Source organism: Ciconia boyciana, chromosome 5 (assembly GCF_034638445.1).
Source record: "Ciconia boyciana chromosome 5, ASM3463844v1, whole genome shotgun sequence".
Classification (NCBI taxonomy): domain Eukaryota; kingdom Metazoa; phylum Chordata; class Aves; order Ciconiiformes; family Ciconiidae; genus Ciconia; species Ciconia boyciana.
Genome location: NC_132938.1, coordinates 10,343,843 through 10,365,245, shown reverse-complemented (window position 1 = coordinate 10,365,245; position 21,403 = coordinate 10,343,843). Strand labels below are relative to the sequence as shown.

General features: G+C 40.2%; 2 protein-coding genes across 9 annotated transcripts in view; one reads left to right on the top strand and one right to left on the bottom strand.

Moving 5' to 3' along the window:
- CFAP99 (cilia and flagella associated protein 99) overlaps positions 1-13,178 on the bottom strand; it is a 63,189-nt gene extending 50,011 nt beyond the window's left edge. For 2 of the 3 annotated variants that reach the window (XM_072862230.1, XM_072862232.1), the window contains exons 1-2: positions 12,914-13,019; positions 10,071-10,198 (exon numbers count right to left, since the gene is read on the bottom strand). In XM_072862230.1, the coding sequence (XP_072718331.1) occupies positions 10,071-10,198; positions 12,914-12,935 (150 nt within the window). In that variant the 5' untranslated portion in view covers positions 12,936-13,019. Of the gene's footprint in view, positions 1-10,070; positions 10,199-12,913; positions 13,020-13,061 lie in introns of those variants that run through there. The other variant, XM_072862231.1, reaches the window with a different exon arrangement.
- A 556-nt stretch (positions 13,179-13,734) lies between these two features.
- Positions 13,735-21,403, top strand: part of ZFYVE28 (zinc finger FYVE-type containing 28) — a 162,710-nt gene continuing 155,041 nt past the window's right edge. For 3 of the 6 annotated variants that reach the window (XR_012042691.1, XM_072862670.1, XM_072862671.1), the window contains exon 1: positions 13,735-14,089. Coding sequence is in view for 5 of the 6 variants with exons in the window: in XM_072862670.1 (XP_072718771.1) it covers positions 14,051-14,089 (39 nt within the window). In the remaining variant the exon portion in view is untranslated. The remainder of the gene's footprint in view (positions 14,090-21,403) is intronic. The other 3 variants (XM_072862669.1, XM_072862668.1, XM_072862667.1) reach the window with 2 other exon arrangements.

Genomic DNA, 21,403 nt, shown 5'->3' with positions numbered 1-21,403 from the left:
TTGCTATATCATACACATATAAAGTGCTGCAACATGCCAGTGCTTTTCAAATGTACTTTGGAGAGATGGCCAAAAGTAGACAAACAGATAACAACAAGATGACACCAAGGCCCAAATCATATTCCCTATACAGTTCAGACTACAGCATAAAAATGCACGTTTACTTGACTTCTTTTACTGTTCTGAGTTAACAAGTCAGTCAGAAGTTAGTTGTTAGGACAAACACGGAAATAAGTGCTTACTCTTGCTTACTCCCTAAGCAGGAAAGTACATAACCACTACATGGCCTCGAGCTAAGCAACAAGGTGACAGGAGGTACAGCCTGGGGACAACTGTGCCCCAGAACATCAGTACTAATTAGTAATTCTGTGGACCACAGGCCAAAAAGTCTTCTCATGAAATATTATCAAGTGAATCTGCTTTCAATTACAAATGGTACTAAGTGTTCCGCTTCTACATATAAAAATTGAGAATAGTTAAGCAGCCTGCAGCTGTGTCATCTAAGGAAGTGATCTCATCAGAACTCGTAATAAACTAAACAAGACTGGGCAGGATCAGTACTTGGATAAGAAATCTCAAAGGTGAGCCAGTTGTTGGTTAAGCCCTGCTGATAATCTAGTGAATCAAAAACAGAGACAATGCTTTAAAACAGTTAGGATACTCTCTGCGTAGAAAGTGCATTGTGTCCTCAACAAATTTCATCGAGGATATTTACAGTTTATCTGTATATCTGAAATCATAATTGCTTTGGGAAAGTAGTATGGTGGGAAGGTGTCACTTCTAGCACTAATTCCTCAGTGCATTCTTTCTGTGTGGCTTTATGTTGCATTTTATGTCAGTGGGATGTATTTCAGAAGTGGGTCAAATGAACAGTACAACATGATGAGAGACTGTACATTTATAGCACTTTCTGTATGAGGTTCTCAAAACACTTTACTAACATTAATTGCGTTTAATGACATTCCTTTTGGCTAATATTATTTTGCAAATGCAGGAACTACAGTATGGAGCAGATAAGAGATTTGCCCCAGGTGACACACTAAGTCATTGGTGGCAACAAGGAAAGAATTAATAAACACTAATTTGTGAGCCTTTGTTCTATCCATCAGACCATCTTCTTACCTTTTCAAGTATACTTTACCTCATATATTTCTCTGAAAAAACTAGACGTTAGCTATGTTTGCAAGTATGTTGTGTGAGTCCTTCAGCATGAGGAAGGCCAGATAATTTACGGGTGAAAGTAATACATTCAGCTTTCATCTTCTGTTGCACCGAATATTGAAATTTATCAGAAGACAAAATAGATCTTGAACAATATGCCTATTCTATGCTCAGGAAACAACCTTTCTACCTGTAACATTACAGCTTATTATTTTTTGTTTTGTTGTGTAAAGCATAGTAAGTTTATGGTAGATGAATACTGGATGGCCCTATATTTTTAATGTTTGGAAGCCTATATATGATTGTGTTGACCAATGGCTGCACTGGATATAAGTAAAATACAGTTATATGTGTTCACAATGTAATTCCCATACAAATATCTGAAAGTGTTCCCTCTATGGCATTGAATTTCAGGTTTTTCTGATTTCCAAGTGTTTAAGTTGTAAAAGAATAATCCTGTCTGAAATTATCCTGAATGATTCTGTGAAAAAGATGTGACTCATGTCTGAATATGTGCTGACTGGCGTTATCTCCCCCTTTTGAGAAATCCCTAATGCCCTTAGCCTCCTTCCATGGACATTTTTCCTTGCTCCCCGACACTTAGCTGTAGCTGGGAACCAGTCAAGTTTCTTCAAGGAGGGAAGAGACTGTGTAAGAAAGCTTAAGTGCAGGACGTTGTACACAAACAACTTTCAACATGTGTTAGTACAAGAAATAGCATGAATTAAATGGAGAAGTATCTGCAAAAAGCAAGCTTTTCCACCATGGGTGATGGTAATATGGATGGTTACAATGAGACCTGTTTAAGGGCCAGAGAGATCAGAAAAGGATGGGTAAGGATGTAGTCAATTAAATGTAGTAAATTAAAATTCAGTATTATACAGCTATGTATTCAGTATTAAACAGCTATGTGGGAAGATTCAGATGTGAGAAATACACTAGAGCTGGTGGAAGGCCGAGGCATACATAAAGCTGATAAGGGGGATTCATACTGGAATGTGGAACGTCTAATCAAGAATTACTGTCCTTGGGAGTGAAACACATCCTGAAGAAATATGTGAGCTGAGTGAGACATTGTTACAACAATCTGACCTCATTAGTAGAAGGGTGATAAGAAGCACCCTTGCGTGAACTATTCTTATTATAATACTAAAAATCACACCCCTTGAGCCGGAGACCCCGGCCCAAGTAGAGACCCCCCACCTCTGAGCATGCGTAGAACATTAAAGTAGTACTGTGGCTTTAAGAGTAAGGTACAGAAATGTAGACCAATAAGAAACTGGTTTATGTAATCACTTATGCATATGTATAACTAAACTGTATAATATTATACCTGTTCAAACAATCGGTGTTCTAGCTTTGTGGAGTTACCACCTAGCACCCAGTCTTGTTTAAAACTTGGAATAAACTGATATCTTGGCTCTGTGTGTGATGTCGGATGCTGCACACTAATGAACTCCGTTTGTGAGACAACAAGGAGAGAAAGAAAAGCTTTTGTTTCTGGAGAGAAGGAAGGAAAGGAACATCAGCCGTGCCCTGTTTGAGACTTCTCAGGATAAGGATTTAGTTTAAGGTGAAACAAACATTTTAGAAAGAACATAATATTTGATTAAAAGATAAAATAGCTTTCACCTCCTGAGTGAATGGAGTAATAGTATGTTCTGAACTTGTCTACTTCTAGGCAGAATATGCACATTTTGCAGATACAGTCTGATTAATTTATAGTGCTTCAGATATCAGTGCTAGTCCTCTCCAAGGATCTAATCAAAATGCTGTGGAAATGAAAGAAAATATTCCTGTTGACTTCACTGGGTTTTCAATCAGTCACCAGAACCCAGTCCTCTTTCACTTTGAAGTCAGTGAAAATGCTTCCAGTAATTTCAATGGCGGAAAAAAGCCTGTGACCTTAGGATACAAGTAGGAGAATGTCCTGCTTCTACTGTTTACAGTCAATGTTGCAGTCAGAAGCTAGTATTTTCATCTTCATGTGATAATGCTGACCATCTTGAAGAGGTACAGTTAATGTTATTTTCCCTTGTACTTCATATTAAATCACATGAGCAGGACATTGCAGAAAAATCAGATTCCATCCTTTCCTTAGAAAGATCCTAATCCGCATTACATCAGTAACTAATAATACAAATTAGACTTGTATAATTTAGTAGGATTTTTTCACCACATGTATCAAAATAATCTTGCATTACATTATTTTCATATTTAAAACTAAATCTATGACTTTTGACATTTGGGGATTTTACTCACAGTTGAGTGGGCATGTGTGAGACGCACAGCTGAACCCACACAAATGAGAACTATGAAGAGTTATGCCAAATCACACCATGTTCTTGCAAAATGGAAAGCTCATAAACGGGTTCATCTTGCTATCAACATGAGAGGGATAAAGGAGTAAAACAGTGAATTTGGGGTGGCAGTTCTGATTTTACAGAAGTAAGCTTTCCAGAAGATGGGATTTATAAAGGTCACTATGATGGGTCTGATCCTGCAACTCTAATTGAAGCAAATAATTCCACTGAAAATAAAGTGAGTTATTTGCATAGAGAAAGGCACAAACGTTGCATGGTAACTTCTGCGTTAAAATCTGTCTCCTGTTATCATAGCAAAAGCTTTATTCTAACAGTCACAAGGAAGAAAAAATGCCTGGAATGCTTCAGTTAGGTACAAAACTTAATCTTTTTTTCAAAATGAACAGATGCAGTCAATTTCTCTAAATGGCCTGATGAAAGGATATCCTTATGTACAATATACACTGGATGAAGGATCACTCTGGATATGGATCATTTTTGATAGATTGAATTGAAAAATACTTGATAAAAAGAAGGGGGTTTAGTACACAAGAACAAAGATATTATCCGGAGGGCATCAGTCCAATGAAAGGAGTATTAAAAAGCATTTAGGAAGATAAATAAGAAGTAGTCTGGCAATCAAATGAAAACCAATAGAAATAGAGATGTAAATTTGAATATGAATACTAATTTAAAGAACTGAGATAGACTTGAATTATTTTAAGTTAATGTGTTATTCAGGATAATTCAAATTGACTTCTGTTTTAATAGCAACAAGGTCACAACATTGAAGCAAAAGCATTTATTTGCACTTATTATTTGTTTTTAGGAGGTTTGAGGGACATAATATGATTCTTCATGATTGAAGGTGAAGGCTTGTTTGTTGCAACTAGGAATCACCCATCATATTACTAATGAACCTATGTTCTTATTGAAAATATTTGCAGTGAAAAACAAGTCCAATATTATGTTATAAACATCATAACTCACAATACAATAAACATGAAGATTGTAAATACTGAATTACAAGCCAAAATGTAGTTTTCTTCCTAGAAGAAAATCAACTCTGATCATTAACAGCAAATAGAAATTCTTTTTATGATGTAAAATTCACATGTTGCAGAAATAAAATGTATGGAGTTTAACAGAGAATCACCTCTAGTCTAATTTTGGATTCTAATTAGAGGAAACCATGTTATTTATCTCCCACTATTCAAGAATTAAAAATCCTTACCATATTTCATCTGTATTTCTCTAGAAATAGGAGGCTAATAATCAGTGAGTTTCCCTAACTCCACTTGTATATAAAAGCGTGAACTAGGAGTTGGAAGAGAGGAACTGAGACTGGAATGTCTTTCTCTCCTGCTTCCTGAGTGGCCTTGTAGAGATTATGTTCTCCCTTGACACCTTGGTTTTGAACACTATTAACTACCTGACACTCGGCGATTTATTTATACATTTCCATCACACCAAAAGAACATTCCATTTTTATACATACAGTGGTTCACAGGCCTGAACTACTGTCAAAGTAATGGTTTACCTCTGCTCTTTAAAATTCACTTTCTATTCCTTTAGTACTAATTTTTGGATTCCCTATTTGTATCTTGAAATACTGAGTGGCTGCAAAGTGCAATAAGTGAAAAAGAAAAATGTATCCCAACGGTTATTGGATATGTTATCTGCTTGATCTACCTCAATTGCAAACAGGCAGGGAAAGATGGGTGCTTTTCAAAGCAGTACACAGGGATTAGATGTGCAGCCACCGTTACTGTAAATGGACTGTGTAAAGCTAACATGCACCTAGAAAAACATAACTCTTGATAGCAGTATTTAATGCCATCATTTTGCTATAAATAAAGATGACCAACTACTTATCTCATTTACGCCAATATATGTACAGAGTAATGCTTCTGACTTCAGGCAGTCACTCCGGAATATACTTGGAAGCAGACTGTACACCCAAATGTTTTCCAAACAGATTTCTATCTCAAAGCTTGAGACAAGATTTCCTACAATGAGAGAATATGTTCAGATGGGAACACTGATATTTAAACCAAATTATAAAGATGCATGAAGAAATAAAAATCATCAAGAGGTTGCTTCTGCTCCTGTTGAAGTTAATGGATACCCTCCCATGCTATTCAAGAGGAAGAAGATGAGAGTGGCTCACATGGTCTGATACAAGGAACTGATATCTGATAGAAAGTTGTCAAATATTCAGGTTTTTAACTAGCTATTTGGAAATAGTAAGTAGTTGCAAATCAAATGCAGGGAAAGAGCTAGGGATGTATTTTCAAAGTGGCACACAGGGGTCAAGCAGTGCCTTACAAATTTGGCCTTTTGGTTTTCTTATGAAAATCCACGCATTTTTTGCCAAGTGAAAAATATTCATTTGCATGTGTTTTGTGTGAATTTATATTGTAGCAGTAATCTTCCCTGAAGATTCTGTGTGCCCTTACCATGCCCAGCCCAGGGCAAGCAGAGCTTTCGCTACGATACAGGATGAGACTGGGACAAGCCATGCTGGGTCAGCCTGGGAGCTCAAACTGATAGAAGAGAGTCTGTCTCGCCTATCTTCTCTGTGACATCTGCCTCTTGTGGGCTTCAGTTTGAAGAGAGAGAGATATTTCTGATTCAGTTTAGGTACAGTAGAGACTGGAACTGAATGTGCAAGAACTTTGAAGTGAGCAGAACAAAACCAGAGAGGCAAGCAGGACTTGCTGGACAGTGACAATAGCACTGGAATCAACAACTTGAAGAGATAGAACTGGGACAGGTTAAATGAAGAGACCTGGGCAAGTAAGTTTGAGGGTGAATAAGAGACGGTCAGGGATAGAAAGATGATTGATGGAGCTTAGAACAGAACCCAGTTTATCTTTCTCTTCCATCTGCCCAATATTTGGCTAGCAGAGTGTTCCAAACCTCTACAGTACAGCCATTTTCCAACCACTGTGAACTGCCCAAACTGAAAAATTTCTACACAGTCTTTATCAAAGAGCAAAATAGACTATTATTATTTCACACAATCACATATTTTGGGTTTTGTTTTAATTATTTATCTAACCTTACGTGTAAGTAAAATTAGAGCATCTAGAGATTAAGAACAAAATCTTGCTGAAGAGTTACTACGCAAACCTCTGGATTGTGTCACCTTCGCAGCAGCACAGTGAAACCAACGGAAATGTTGCATTGGATTTTGAGCAGAATATTCAACAAAGACCGATTCTATACTTAGTAAAAGATCTAATATGGAAATCTACCAGTTACTTCTTGCTATCATTTGCAAAGCAAGTTATTCACAGTGGCTGGTATATTTTCACCCTAGGGCTTCAACCCTTTGGATTTTATGCCTCTTTTTTTATATATTCATATTGTACAGTCCTTCATTTTAACATATATTTGCTTGCCCACTTTCACTTCTTTTCCTGTGCCTCCCTTCGCCAGACATTTTTACTGCTTTAATTTGCAAGGACTCCCACAAGAATGGTCTTGTGCCCCTTGTAGATGGTTGACAGAGATATTTTGATCAAGACAGATTGTGCCTTCCAGACTCACTCCCTTAGGACTAAATCCAACTTCCTTTCATAACATATTCACATTTATCATGTATACAAATAAGAACCCTAAGCTACAGTCTAAAACGCTGGCCTCTCTCTGTGACATTTCCTTGTTGTTGTTGTTGTTGTCAGCTTGAGTTCAATGCTAAAACAAAACTTCAGTGCTCTCATGCTACTTCTTTCCTCAATTATAGGTACTATTGCCACCCTGCCTGTCAGTCCAGCCCATAACTTCAGAGGTCATTTCACATGTAGACTACTCTCCAGGATATCATAACCAGTCTATGTGCACATCTTCTTCACTCTTTTTGAAAAGTAGGTTTCAAGTAGTATTTACCTATCGCTTCATAGCTAAAAATCTAAGGTAGTGTCTCAACATTTCCTATTTTATTGTAATAAACATCTCTTTCCTGGGTTTAACTAATCCAATCTTTCTCTAGCAAATCAACTGTCTGGAATGCTATAGTTAAGATCATTCTGCTAGTCCATTGTTTTGACCCACGTACTCCACCTAGCATCTCACAGTTGATTCTAGCACATAAAATGAAAGCTGCCTGTCTTTGCTATTAAGATGCTTCACAACTCCGTTCCATTCTACCTGTTATCTCTTATTCTTTACTGATGTCATCCCCCATTTCTGATCAGCCAAGGATGCCCATCTCCTCATTTCATTTATTAGATTTCCAAACAAGTCATTTTATTTACTTTTGATCAGCTCCTACAAGCATTTATATTGCTCTTTGAAACCTACTTCATTCTGACAGAGATTTTGCTCTGCAAAATGTCCTTTGCTATCTGCTCCTTGCAGTTCAGGTGAGAATGTGAGGCTATCAGAGGTACTTATCTCCAGGATCTTGCACTTGACAATACTGGCATCCGTAGTGGCTCCCGCAGCCTGGCAGAGACACTACTGGGGTGCTGAACTCCCTTGAACTTATTCTGGAATGACCTCTGTGTGCTGTCTTTTTATTTTGAGAGAAATAATCTAGCCCAAAATTGTTGGTTTCACCAGGAACAACCACAAACAGCTGGACAATAGGCTAACAAGCATATGTTATATAGATCATCAACAGGTTATCAAAGAATGAAACAAGACGCCTCAGGTATCATATTAGAAGGACATGAAGACTATAAAACATCCAAATACAATAAAGATATATAATATGAATGAAACATACAGTGTTGATAATGACTGGAATCTGATTGTACTTTTAAGGGATGGAAAACTGATTAACCAATTAGAGAAGTCTAATAGAATAGAAGATAGTATCTTGTAGAAAAGTAAAGTCTGACATACTGCATACCTAAGTAAGTAAATAGACCTGTGTCTTGCAATTATTTAGATTTGTGCTCTTGGAATCTGACCCTCCTGATTTTTGTCTGGTCTGTAATACACAACACTAGGTTTGCTATTTGTCATGCTGCTAGCATGAGACATACAGGCTTGAATCTAGGCTGTGATTTAAAGTGATGGCATTAATCAGGATACAAACTGGAGGAAGTTTGTGCATGGGTCAGTTAATATTGGCTAACTGGTAAGTGGCCAAGCCTGGAAATCATGTATACAAAAATGCTACAGTTTTAGATCGTATGCCTCTTATGAAATAGAAAAGAGAGAAGTGAATTTTCCATGATGAATTATAATCACCCATTTGGTACCGAAACAAAGCTAATTTTATATAAACAGATTTTACTTTTTACGTTCTTGGATAAATTCACAGCAAAAATATTATGTAGTAAGTGAACTGAAACTATCCCAGAGAAAGATTTCTGCCTTATCTTTGGCATCAGCTATCTTTCTCTTTTGAAAGGGTTTATTATGAAACTTAAGATTCATGTTTCCTAATGAAGTTACTATTTCTTTTGTCTTTGTATCACCTTTCCAGGGCTGAGAAGAACAATGATTTGAGTATTAATTTTTACAAGTATTTATTCTGGCAGCAGTGGCAGCTGAATTTACCTGCTCTCTGCCCAGTGAAAAATGATTATTTTGAAACTGGATCAGTTCCCTGATGTAATTCAACATATGAATGCACAAAGAGCTATGCCAGTACTACAAGGCAGGAGGGCAGTGGCAGAAACTAGGAGCCTGAGCAGAAACTGTTTAAGAAAGCAAACACCCAAGAAATGTGCATGGATCCGCTGCCTCAGCCTCTGATTTTCATGTCACATCTCCATAGTTTTATATTCTTGTAGTCAGTTATGTTTATGCAAAATCAATGAAAAAGACTATCTAACTGGAATAGCAGTGTTTTAGACCTTATTGTCAGAAGTGGAAATGAGCACTTGAGCTACGTGGCAGTGTGAAATCAGGGCTCTGACAATGTAGTTTGATAATACACGGCACGCACAGACAATAGCAGTCTAAACAATATTACTGTCTTCCCTCGGTGATTTTCTAAAGCTGATTCAATGCAGTAGCTGCATCAGCACAAGTCAGGGTGGCACTGAGGACAAAGAGATGGGAAGAGGTGACAGACTATGGTCAGGAAAGGATGGGGACTGCTTCAGCCAGTATAGCTACATATTGGCAAATCTTGGCCTGGTTACTTGCAGTATTAGATTAAAATCAGGTAGCTGATTTACTGTCACTTGCCTTTTATCCCACTGTTCTGACGGTCACTTATGTCCTCAAAGCAAGAATACCTGATCCTGCAAGTCAGCTTCTGAACTGCATTCGTACATACAAAATGGGTGCTGCTGACAGAAACTTCCATTTGGAAGGAGGAAAGCAGACAGGAAACTACAAAACAGCTTAGTCAGGAGTGGAAAAGAAGCTTTTCCTATCATTGTCAGATCCATTTTAGGAAGTTGTTGCTTTCCCATCTTTTTTTGCTACCCAAGCAGTTATTCAATGCCTCTGACATTTATTTCCTTGTTTTCTGGTGATAACCATAAGAAATTTGGACTTTAGTCATAAATGAAAAATGGCACTGTAAGAAAAATCTATGAAAGTTACAACAACATGTTAGAAAACAGATATCTTTATGTTTAAAACCAGCTAATAAAACATGGTAAGCTATGTAAGATGAACTGAAACTTAATATACCTGCAACATCTTAGCTGATTCATTCAAGAAATCCTCCGTGCTCTGATTTTCAGGGTTAAATTTGTTAAGCTGTTGGACTATTATTGCAATATGTTTTCCATGGCTGACCATCTTCACCATGGAGAATCCTATAAATATAGTAAATCATTAATTTTTCATGCCTCCTTCAGTTGTATCATAATGTATGTTGATAGGCTCATAGAGAACATATACTGCAGTAATGTAGAAGAGAACATTTAGGTCAAGCTTTCAAAATCACCATCACTCAGAACAGCTAACAGGAGAAATGAGAATACAGTGCAAACATCAATAAAATACAAGACATAATTACATATTTCTTATTCTGCAAATGTCTCAGATGATGCTTAGGTTGATACCTGAAATGGTTTCTGTATCAGCTGATTTGATTAAATATAATTAAAGATAATACTAGAGAAAAGCATGAATTTTTGCATGTGTGCTATCCAGGTCCTATTTAATACACTGCTCTTCCCAGTGAGATGCAACTGAAAGCAAAATTTTAGTCTTAAATCTTATCACAGGTTGCTATTAACAGCCTATTTTTCCAAAACAACAAAATAATAGGAACAGAGAGGAATTATAAGGAAGCAATGAGACAGTGTTGGTCAGCAAGCTGGGCAGCGATCACAACACGTCAGTAGTCCAGGCCACTGTCAAGGTTTTTGAAGGCACAGCAGTTGGGTACTTTTAATGCTTGATGCTTTGTTTGTGAAATGACTGGATTATATCTATCTCAAATGACACCTTACTCATATGCATGAGAGTTTGCAGAACTGGACACCTAGACATTAATGTTCACATGACAAGAACTATATAATTCATTTGCTTATACACATAGACATGTTATTGTGTATGACAGACCAATGATAGTAATGATCAGGGCTGAAAGTCATTAATCTGGTTTAGCAATGGGAAAAAAAGAGCACAGAAGTAATTTTCCATGGTGAGAATAAAAATGTATTTTTGAAAATTGTTCTTGTATTTTATATATCATCATATTCTGATGTTAGAAAAGAATGCTTGATCAAGATGATTCATTCCCACTGTGGTAAAGATAATTAATTTCTTGTTTTAAAAGGATATCATAACATTTCCAGATACAGTGTTTTTGTACCCTGCCTTTCAGCACTATCATAACTCAATAACAATTGCCTAAATAGCACTTTTAATTACTAAACTCAAACTGCTGAAAAAAAGAGTTTGTCTGTGATTATGCTCAATATAGGCATTTAGTTACCTTGTATGATCAAGACAAAATGTCCAATTAAAAAAAAAAGTCCAGCAAAACAGGGCTGGATCATGACAAGGGATGGCAAATAAAAAAAGAGGTGCTACTGTGTCTCTTTGTCACAGGAGGAATCACCGTTTCTCCACTCCTCTGAGAAACATGATCTGTTTCTCTGTACCTGCCAGGGGATTTTGGATAAGGGAGAGAGAAATACCTCTGTACTCATTCAGGCTGAATCATAATTCAGGCTCCAACAGCTCTCCCAGTGACAAATATCTGGCATAGTAGAAATCAGTTTGAGCTCTCATGCTCTGTACATGCTGATATTCATCCCTCCCCTCCAAATAACAATCATTAAAACCAAAACCTGGAATGTGAAAACTAAGACATAGAGTAATGCCTTGAGAACTCTGGACATACAGGGGTTCTTAATAGAAAGAACTTCACTTGTGGTTGTATTTAAACAAACTGCTATTATTATCATCAATGTTTTAAAACATGCACATCAGGAATAAAATGCTTTGTGTTATGACATACACCTTTGTTTCCACACAGCCATTTAGGAGAATATTCTAATTGCTATGTATAAAAATTATATAAATTTATGCTATGCACAAAATGGTAGAAATTTTCTTCCATTATCAGATGTAGAATTTCTGTTAAAGGAGGTAAGAACCTGACTTAGCCTTATTTTACAATGGAGTTTGGAGATATTTTGAAAGCAATTATGCAGGATAAGACCGGCTACAATTGTAGGGACTGGTTTCAATGACCTGAAAGATTCCTTCAGGTTTTACATTTGCACCTATGTTCCTGGCCTACAAAGACTGCAATTGCATTTCCTCTGATGAAACCCATCCTCCTTAAAGAGAGGGCTGAACTAAGCCTCCCTGCAAAATTAAGTCAGATCAAGTAGCTACTGCTCAAAATGGAATAGGTGTTTCTCCCAGCTGTGTGCTAGAAAAAGAGCCACTGAATACAGGGTACAATTGTCCCAATGGTTACATCCTGCCATTCTCATTTACTCTGGACTTTTCTACATCACTGCCTGTTGCCTGAGCATAGCAGAGAGCAGTTCTGGGCACAGGTCCTCTTTTCAGCAGATTCCTCCCTTAAGGCGGCAAAGCATTAGATGGAAAACATTCACCCTGAGCAGCTATAGCCTGGATCTTATGTTAATTTTTAATTTGCATGTATTTCAACGTTTTGCATCCCTACTACAAGTATTTTCTTTGAGACAGTATTTTTTTTGTGGAAATATCTTGTGGAACTTTACAATTAAATATTCAGTGTACAAAACCTTCTGCAAGTAAGTTGTATTATATTTACGAGATAGGGAAGCCAAAGGACACCGAGGCTGGCTACTTGCCCAAAATCACAACAGTTAATGAAAACTCTGGGAGCAAAGCCCAACAATCCTGTCTACAGTATAACATAGGCCCCATTGATCTTTTCTGCTGTATTTATAGACACCCAATAAACGAATGAAGTAGTTACAAGCCTGCCCAGGGCACCGGACACTTTCTGCGTGCCACACACATCAAGCATTTTACCCATTTTAATTTTCGAAGGTGTAATACACGGCTACAGCTACCTTGCTGCCAACTGACGCCCATGAGGCGGCGGGGGTGCAACACCCCGGGCCCCAGGGCTGGCGCCACCGCCTGAGGTAAATGCGCGAGCGCGCAGCGGCCCCTGCCCGCACGGGCGGCCTCTCAGCCCGGCGCTGCCCGGTCCCGTACCTGCCGGCCCCCGCCAGCCCGGGCGGCCGCCCGCGTCCCCGCCAGAGCCCGGCGCCCCTCTCTCAGCGCGGCGGGACCCTCCAGCCGCAGAGACCCCGCTGCGGCCGCCGGCGGCTCGGCCCGGCCCGGCGCCGTTGCTAAGGGGCGCAGGGGCTGCTGGGAGCTGTAGTTCTCCCGCGCGCCCGCCTTGGTATTGCGGAACGGCCCGATAGGGGGCAAAGAACTACCCGGCCGGGAAAAAAGATGGCGGCAATTGTTTGCCGCCGTTGCCAAGCAAGTCGTTCCGCCCGCCCCCCCCCCCCCCCCGATTTTTGTGCTCACGGGCAGCTAGAAATCGATCAGCCGCTTACACGCATTCGGGCGGGGCTGACTGTCACGAGCAGAGCCTTGCCATCCTGAAGCCGACACGCTCGGCGTAGCCCGCAGAGAAGACTACAAGTCCCGGCGTCCACCGGGCCACGGCGCTCTCTGCACCGCGCCTCCGCCTGCGGGGCGTGGCATGCTGGGGCACGTAGTCTCTCCGCCCCCTTCGCGTGTTACGCAAATGAGCAGCAGAGTGGGCGGGGCGAGTCCGCCGGTGGGGAGGGGGGCCGTCCCAGGCCGCCATCCGATTGGTCGCGAGCGCGGTAGCCAGCGGGGAGGGAGATCGTGGGTCTGCCCCTGCCCCTGCGCATGCGCTGGGGGGGCGCTGCTGCCGGCCGCGCAATGTTTTGGGGGCTGTCAGCGCGGCGCGGAGCTCTCCGTGCCGGCGGCCGGTCCCTGCGCTGAGGGGAGCGCGCGCGGCGCCCGCGCTCCGCGGCGGCTGGCGGCCTCTGCCCTGAGGAGGAGGAGGAGGAGGAACGGCAGAGGAGGAGGAGGCGGCGGCGGCGACCCGGCGGAGCCTCCCGGCGAGGGGCAGGGCTCGCCCCGGTCCCCCGAGCGGCGCGGGCGGGGAACCGGCAGCCCCTGTGGCAGCGGCAGGCGGCGGCGGGGTGGCAGCTGCCGCGGTGATGATGAACAGGTTCAGAAAGTGGCTCTACAAACCCAAGGTAAGTTGTGAGGAGCCGCCGGCGCCGGGCGGCTCGGGGGCGCCGGGTGGCCGCCGCTGCCCGGCGGCACCTCGGCTCGCCTCCCCCCGGGGTCACCCTCACCCCGCGGTTGGGAAGTTGGGACGCGGAGCCGGGCGCGCAGCCGCGGTGCTGGTGGCCGCGGGTCGGTTCGCGCCGGTGCCTCAGCTGGGAGCCGCCGCCGCGGAGGTGGCGAGAGGTCGGCGCGGAGTGGGGCTAGGTCCGCTTGCTTTCGGACGGGTCCTGCTGGGCACGGTCTGTGGCCGTTCCGCGGCGGGAAGGCGGGAGGGGCCGGGCTGTGCGAGGCGCCGGAGCGGGCGAGCAGCTCGTACCGGCGTGCGCGGAGCGGCTCGCCCGCTGCGGGGGGAGAGATGACAAAGCAGAGCGTGTGCCGTTGGACCTGGCGAGAGCACGGCCCGGGGCGGGCAGGGGGCTCTCCCCGGCTCCGGCGGCGCTCCACGGGAGACCTCGGCACCGGGGAGCCTCCGGAGGGGCTGCGGCGCTGGCGGCGCGCCCCGCGGTGGGCAGAGCAGCGCGGAGGCGGCTCTGCCTCACCTCCGGGTAGTGCTTCTGGGCTGAAGTCCTGGCGGCTGTTGTCTGTGGTCGGCGTGTAGCCTGACCCCGCAGAGAGACGGTTCGGGTGCTCCTGTTCTGCTCTTAATGCTATCTGCGTGCACCTGAGAACTTTTAAAGTTAAAACATTTGTCGAATGGAGCTCTGTAGGTGCATATTTTCTGCCCTTTTCTTTTCGCTTTGAAATTCTTGGAAGGAATCCAAGAATCATAGCTTGCTTTGTAATGAAATTATCATCTTCTGGCACGAGTTAAATAACAACTGTCTGGAGAGTGATCTTGTCTTGCATGTGATGTTCGGATCGTATATGAAGGGCATTACTGGTTCTGAACATCTACAGCATCCTCTTTTGTCCAGGCATTACAGCAGTCATTATAGTTATTCACTTTATGAAGTATTTGATTTAATTTTTGTCCTTGTCTGTCACTACCACCCATTTTCTCTTATGTTTTAAATTTCAGTAATAGTGTTAAGCCTCATTTTTGTAAACCTTCCATGCATAAAGTCCTTTACCCCGAATTACAGCCACTATGCTGGGGTTTAAAAAAAAAAAGTGTCGAGGTGATACTGCAGAATAAAAGTTCAGATTGTGCTGGCTTTATGGATTTTTTTTATCTAGTTGTAACCCTGGTGAGTAATGTTGAAGAACACGTACTTGTCTGATATTGCTGTTAATAACTGAAAGGAAAATAATGTAGAGATTAAGTAACTGAAAATACAGTAGCAAATTACAGGTAGCTTTCAATAAACTTTGTTATTTGTTTATGATTTATACCAAGGAACAACTAAGAGAGAAACAGTTAATGAACAAAAAGAAACATTGGTAATCTTAAATGCAGAAGAAATTATTGCAAATATAGCTTTTGTCACTATTTTTTATCAAAACTAATTAGATTTCACGTTAATTTTCTTTCCAATGGAGATTTCATCCTTTTATGATAAAACTTACTTTTTAACATACTGTTCCTTTGTTGTATGCTGTATGTTCAGCATCCAAGGTCTGTATCAAACAGTGTATGCTTCTATTTCTGTGGGACTGTTCTGCAGTAAAGGAACTTTCTAAGCCTCTTGCATGACAATGGGCCTCATAAATCAGTAACATCTATTGCTGTTAGTTTAAAACCAGCACCGTGTCCTTTTTGTTGTATATTTATACTTTTTTTGCAAATAGTTTTTGTTAATTTCAGTAGCTTACTACCTCATTTTGTACTTGTATTCAGAATGGGCTACTGGTGAATTGTGATAGTGTGTGTTCCTTCAGAAACAAGCATTTTTTCTGATGTGCCTATTGAATTGGTATGGATAATGTAACTAAATTTGAATATTTAATTCACATTAAGAAGTTTGAATAGCACTGTTTTGGTATAAAGTAAGATGGAGGAGCTCACATTTAGAGGCTGTAACTTTCCTGGTTATACTACTTGCTTTCCTATCTCGTCAAGGAATCCTTAGGATTCCTTCCCATAAGGTTAGTGGGTTCCACAGTTTATTTCGAAATGGCTTTGTATATAATGTATTTTGAAGATGACTTTTTTTGAATATTTATTCTGGTGGGGGCTACCACTAGTGGCTTATGTTGCTTAGTTATAATCCTCTGTTAGGTACTACGGATGCCAGGTACATTTTATCAGTTAGATTTTGCTACTACCAGTGATGGGGCATACTGCTTCTGAAGTATTCCAGATCCTACTATCATATAATAGGCCTTCTGCATGGCAGCAGATTTTGATGGTTCTGGGCATTTGGCCTGTGGCTTTGATTGCTGTTCAGAGATACTTTTGAAGGTGGGGGGATGACATCAGAGTGCAGCAAATTCACAGTACAGCCTGTTCAGAAACCTGAATACATGGTTTAGCTTAATCCCAAGGGAACTATTTCATAATTCTTCCTAAAAAACCCACCCCCAAAATGTTAAATTAATTCAGCTTAACCTTTGTAAATGGGGTAGAAGAGGAAATGGAATAGAACAGATATTGCTTAACAAGATGCAATTACAAAACTATCAGGGTAATCATCAAGTTACTGTAAGATGCAGGGACCTGCATCTAGGCAGAGATATTTACTTGGTAACTGCTGCATCTCTGTTTGAACATACCAAGGATGGGAGAGAAAATGTGGGTGTAGGAAGTGGAAAGTCTTGACTAATGTCGTGAGCATGTCACGAGAACAGCATGACTTTCCTAGATCCTTGTGCAGTCAGTGCTCTTCCTGTCCAGCCCTATTCTTCAGGTATGCTGATATACCAGATTTTAATATCCTGGATCAAATGCTGATGGTAGAGGTAACCAGAGAATGAAATAAATAGCAGTGACGTGATCTGTATAGCTGGTAGGAGGCAGACTTTTAACTGATGTATTAGAGACAGAGCAGAGATGAGATATTGTTTCCAGCCTCCTGTGCCACATTGATTGTTGTTTAATTTTTTAAATGTTGTCTCTAATAAGTGTTTTCTTTTTGCGGACTGCAGATTCAATGTGTTAAGTTTTTGGACGGGGGTTGGTGTTTGCTTTTTAACCAGGAGGAAATGCAGAGGAGTGATTTGAAGCAATAGTGTTCTTGAATTGCAGCACACTGGTGGAACAATAGTTACTCTGTTTGACCTCCTCAGGACACTGCAGGCTTCCTAGGCACTGCCACCTTTCTGAGACAAAGGATGATTCCTTCTACATCAAAATATTTGTCTGTATGCACAGATATAATGGAAATATTTCCTATCACTTCAGGGAATTTCTTATCTTGTACCTTCTGCTGCTGGAGCATTCCACAGGTGTCAGGTCAGAACCTGCTCCCAGGCAGGTCTGAGCATCCAGCAAAAATACGGAACTGGACTGGTTTTGCAGAGTTTTGAAATGCTTTTGATATCCAAAGTACTCAGAATAATTTAGGTGAACGTTGCTGCTTAAATCTAGAGACTAGCTTGAAAAAAGCGTGGGTAACTAGCTCACTTTTGAATTGAGCTCAAGTTTATTGATATTTGGAAGGAACTGTTTAGTGTTTGATGGGGAAAAAGAAAGTCTGTCTCTAACCACAACTTCAAGATGTTTTTAATCTGTTTAGCATAAGACTGAAACAACTTCAATGTATGTTTATTTTTCATATTTTTATTTTTTTAAATATAGCTTATTTTGTGTTTACATCTATGAATCTGAATAAATTTTTACCTGGGGAACAAAAGCCAAGGAATATGTTTTTTCATGAGTTCTTACCTTCTTTTTTTGATATTTATCTCAGTTGTGCATTCACTAACCTGATTTTTTTGCTCCTAGTTTCTTTTACATAGTAAAAGAATGCAAATGTATTGCGGTAAATGTTGAAGAATTTCTTATGTTCCTATAATTCACACAATTCATAGTCGTTGGTAGTAAAGATATTGCTTTGTGAATGCTTTGTTCCGGTTAAATGATGCTCACAAGGCTTGCATGAGTCTGGAGGTTTTGTATGATTTTTTTAACACCTCTCTCCTCTTAAGATTGACCAAGGTACAGCTGTGCCTTTAGTGTCTGTTTTAAATAAAAGGCTGCATAACTCCCATGGAGATGCGAAGATAGGTTTACGGAAATGGCCCCAACTTGTAGCTAGGAGTGAACACTTACTGACAAGTAGGTACTCAGCAGAGCTCTTTCACATGCTTCAGAGGTTATGCATCTTGTCCCCCTGGAGTGCTTGGAGATGCTGAGAATTGTAGTTGCTGCCTTCCTGGGTATTTGTTTTGAAATTGTTTTCATTGGTTTCTTTATTTAATCTGATCATTACTTTCTGCAGCTGGATTAGCAGATCCATCTTCAAGATGAGAGGTGTTTCTGCAATGGTGCTCTCTGATCAGAAATAACATTTAGGGATAAGTGGAATGGCTGGTACTTGGGGAAGGCTTGTTTCTGTGTTTGTGCATAGTGCCTTTCTCTAACTTCTTTAAGGGTCTTCTTACTAAGCTACGTTTTACAAAAGTAAGCCATAGCTAGTAATTATGGTTGCTAATAATAGTTGTTAAAGGACTTTGAACAAGAGATACGTATGCTAATTTTAAAAAAGGCTTTAAAACAAGAGATAGTAAGTGAGTATCTTGGAAGAAGATCCCATGCAAGTAAGAGGAAGAGAGCATTCCTAGGGGATGAAGAGCAATCCCCTAAAGTAGTAAAGTGAGAGCCAATGGCAAAAAAAAAAAAAAATCACATGACCTTTAGGAGTTTCTGCATTACTTTGCACAAGGAAAAGTGTTTAAAAAAAGTCCTAGGTGAGTGTTGAACATTAAAAGCTACACATAAGGTAATCTTTCTCAGCAGTGTTGTCAGGGTTGCTTAGTGGCAGAGCTGACTCAAAGAAGTAAAAGATGGGAAATACAATAGGAAATAGTCAAAACTGATTTTTTTTTTTAAAGGAAAAGAGGAAATATGTTTGTAGGAATTTTTGTAGGAAAAAAATGGTTGTAAGTAGAAAAAGAGGAAGAGATCTTTAAAGATTAATAGAAGTTTGAACTTCAGAAGAAAGGAAGATGGTAAAAATTACACAGTTGACTATGTGCTTAACATACTGCAAAGAGTGTTTTTGAAGTTGGGTCAGTAGAATGAGATGCAGGAAGAGGGAGGGATTATTTCAAGTGGTGTTTTGATGGATGGAAATGGTCAGAAATGAAAAAGGATGAAGCTACTGGAGTAGCCAAGCAACTATTGAGACTAGTTTTGGGGGAGTGAATGAAAAAGGAAGGATGATTTTACAGAGTGATAGGTAGAAAGCAGTTAGCATCTTATTTTAGCTATGGTTTCAAAATCTTAAAAGTGAGGGGTTTGCTCTTCACAGAAGAGAACTAGAGCGAGTTCAGTCTTGAGAAAAATGTCTTCAAGAAAACTACTTGAATGAAGAGTGAAAGAAGAGGTAAATGCTATTTGTAGCATAAAGCTTCTTTTTACTGATGGCATACAGTAATCAAAGCCTTTTGGCACAGCAGTTTGTGAACAAAACTTGTTATTTAATGCAATATTTATATTAACATCTAATGACTTTCAAAGACAGAAGAATAAGAAGTTTTTCTTACTTGGGGAAACAGCAGTTACTGGGTTTTTGGAAATCTTCACTATTTTCGTGATCAGTTCTTTGATCTCAATTATCTGCTTAATTATTCTTGTTGCTACTGTCTGATCAGAGACTGCAGCTATTGAACCACATTAATCAGTGTTATTGATAATGATCCTGAGGAAGGCAACTTACAAATTGGCATACATTATTCAGTTTGAGTTTTGCATACTGAATTGCTTCATTTTAGAAGCACCATCTAGTGGTTTGAACACAAGTGTGGAAACTAATAATTCTTTGCTGTTTTATTCTAGTTCTGCAGCTGACTGAAGATAATTACCTGCAGTCATATTGTTTCTTAGCCTTGGTTTTTTTTTTACCTGTACCTGAAAAAGGGAAGTAAGTAACTATTGGCAGTTGTCTATTAAGAGAATTGCTTGGCTGATGTGAGAGACAGACATACACCTTGCAAAATTATTTTTGATGTGGATTACTGTGAGCAGAGTCATAGTATATCAGATCAGAGGTCCATCTGGCCTGGTGTGATGTCTGGTGGTTATCTTTTTCTCAGTGTCCTGTAACAGATGCCTAGGGAAAAAAGATGAGATTAATAGAAACTGATATTTCCCCTGGGCTTTCTTTTAAACTTACGGTAGTCTGCAGCATGGGAGTTTGCTGAGCTGCAGATTGTACCCTTATAATTCAATAGCTCGTCAACATTTTTCCTTAAAATGTCTCATCTGTTTTCAATTGATTTATACTTCTGGTCTCCATAATGACCACTGACTTCTCAGTGCTTAAAGCTGAGTTTCATTCTAGTGAGGTAAGCATTTTCTTTATAAACTTTCTTAAGCAGCCATTGGTGTGACCTAATGTGTCCCTTGTCCTGCAGACTATTTTCTGCTCTTTCTCTTGGAAACTTGATTTGGATGTTTAGATTCTGTTCCCCTCCTCCCCCCAACGTGGTGGTACTTATCAGAATTTAGAAAAAATTGCTTTTTAAAGATCACAGTGCATTCTTCCCAGGTTATTTAGAAGAATGACAAAACAAAACAAACCCCCAAACAAACAAAAAACCCACTAAAAATACCCTCTGCATCGGACCACAGAAGAATATTTTCTTACTGAACTAACTGAAAAATAAACAGTGCAAATACTTTTGACATGCTTCATTTAGCTGCTTTAATAGTTATGATGATCTACTTTCATGGCAGTTGTGCTAGCAATATTCATTTAAATTCATTCAGTAAAACTATTTTTAAATAATGATATTATAAATTAATTGAAGGCTGAGCATGTTTGTTTGGCTCGTGTTTGAAGACTGACCAGCCTTCACAGTGCATGTGAAAGAGCAAGTTTCTCAAGCTTGGTCATTTTACTGGAGAATGCTGCTGAATTGGAGTCTGTCTTACCTGTTCTCAGCTGAGTCTTTGTTTTCATCTTGAAAGTACAAAATATTCCAACTCCTTAGTGTATCTAAAATTACAAGCTGGGGATTGCTCGTATAATGACTGTACGCCCCCTGCTTGCATTCAGGAAGTGAACTGCTGCATTCCATGCTAGCTGAAGCTGTTGAATCCTATAAACTCAAGCTATCCCTAAGTCAGCTAAAGCAAAGCACTTAACCGATGTCTGATGGGTAGCTCAGTGTAATAGAACACGGTTTTCCTTTGAGGCAGTTTAAGCTGCCTCAAAATTTGAAAACAGGTGAGTAAC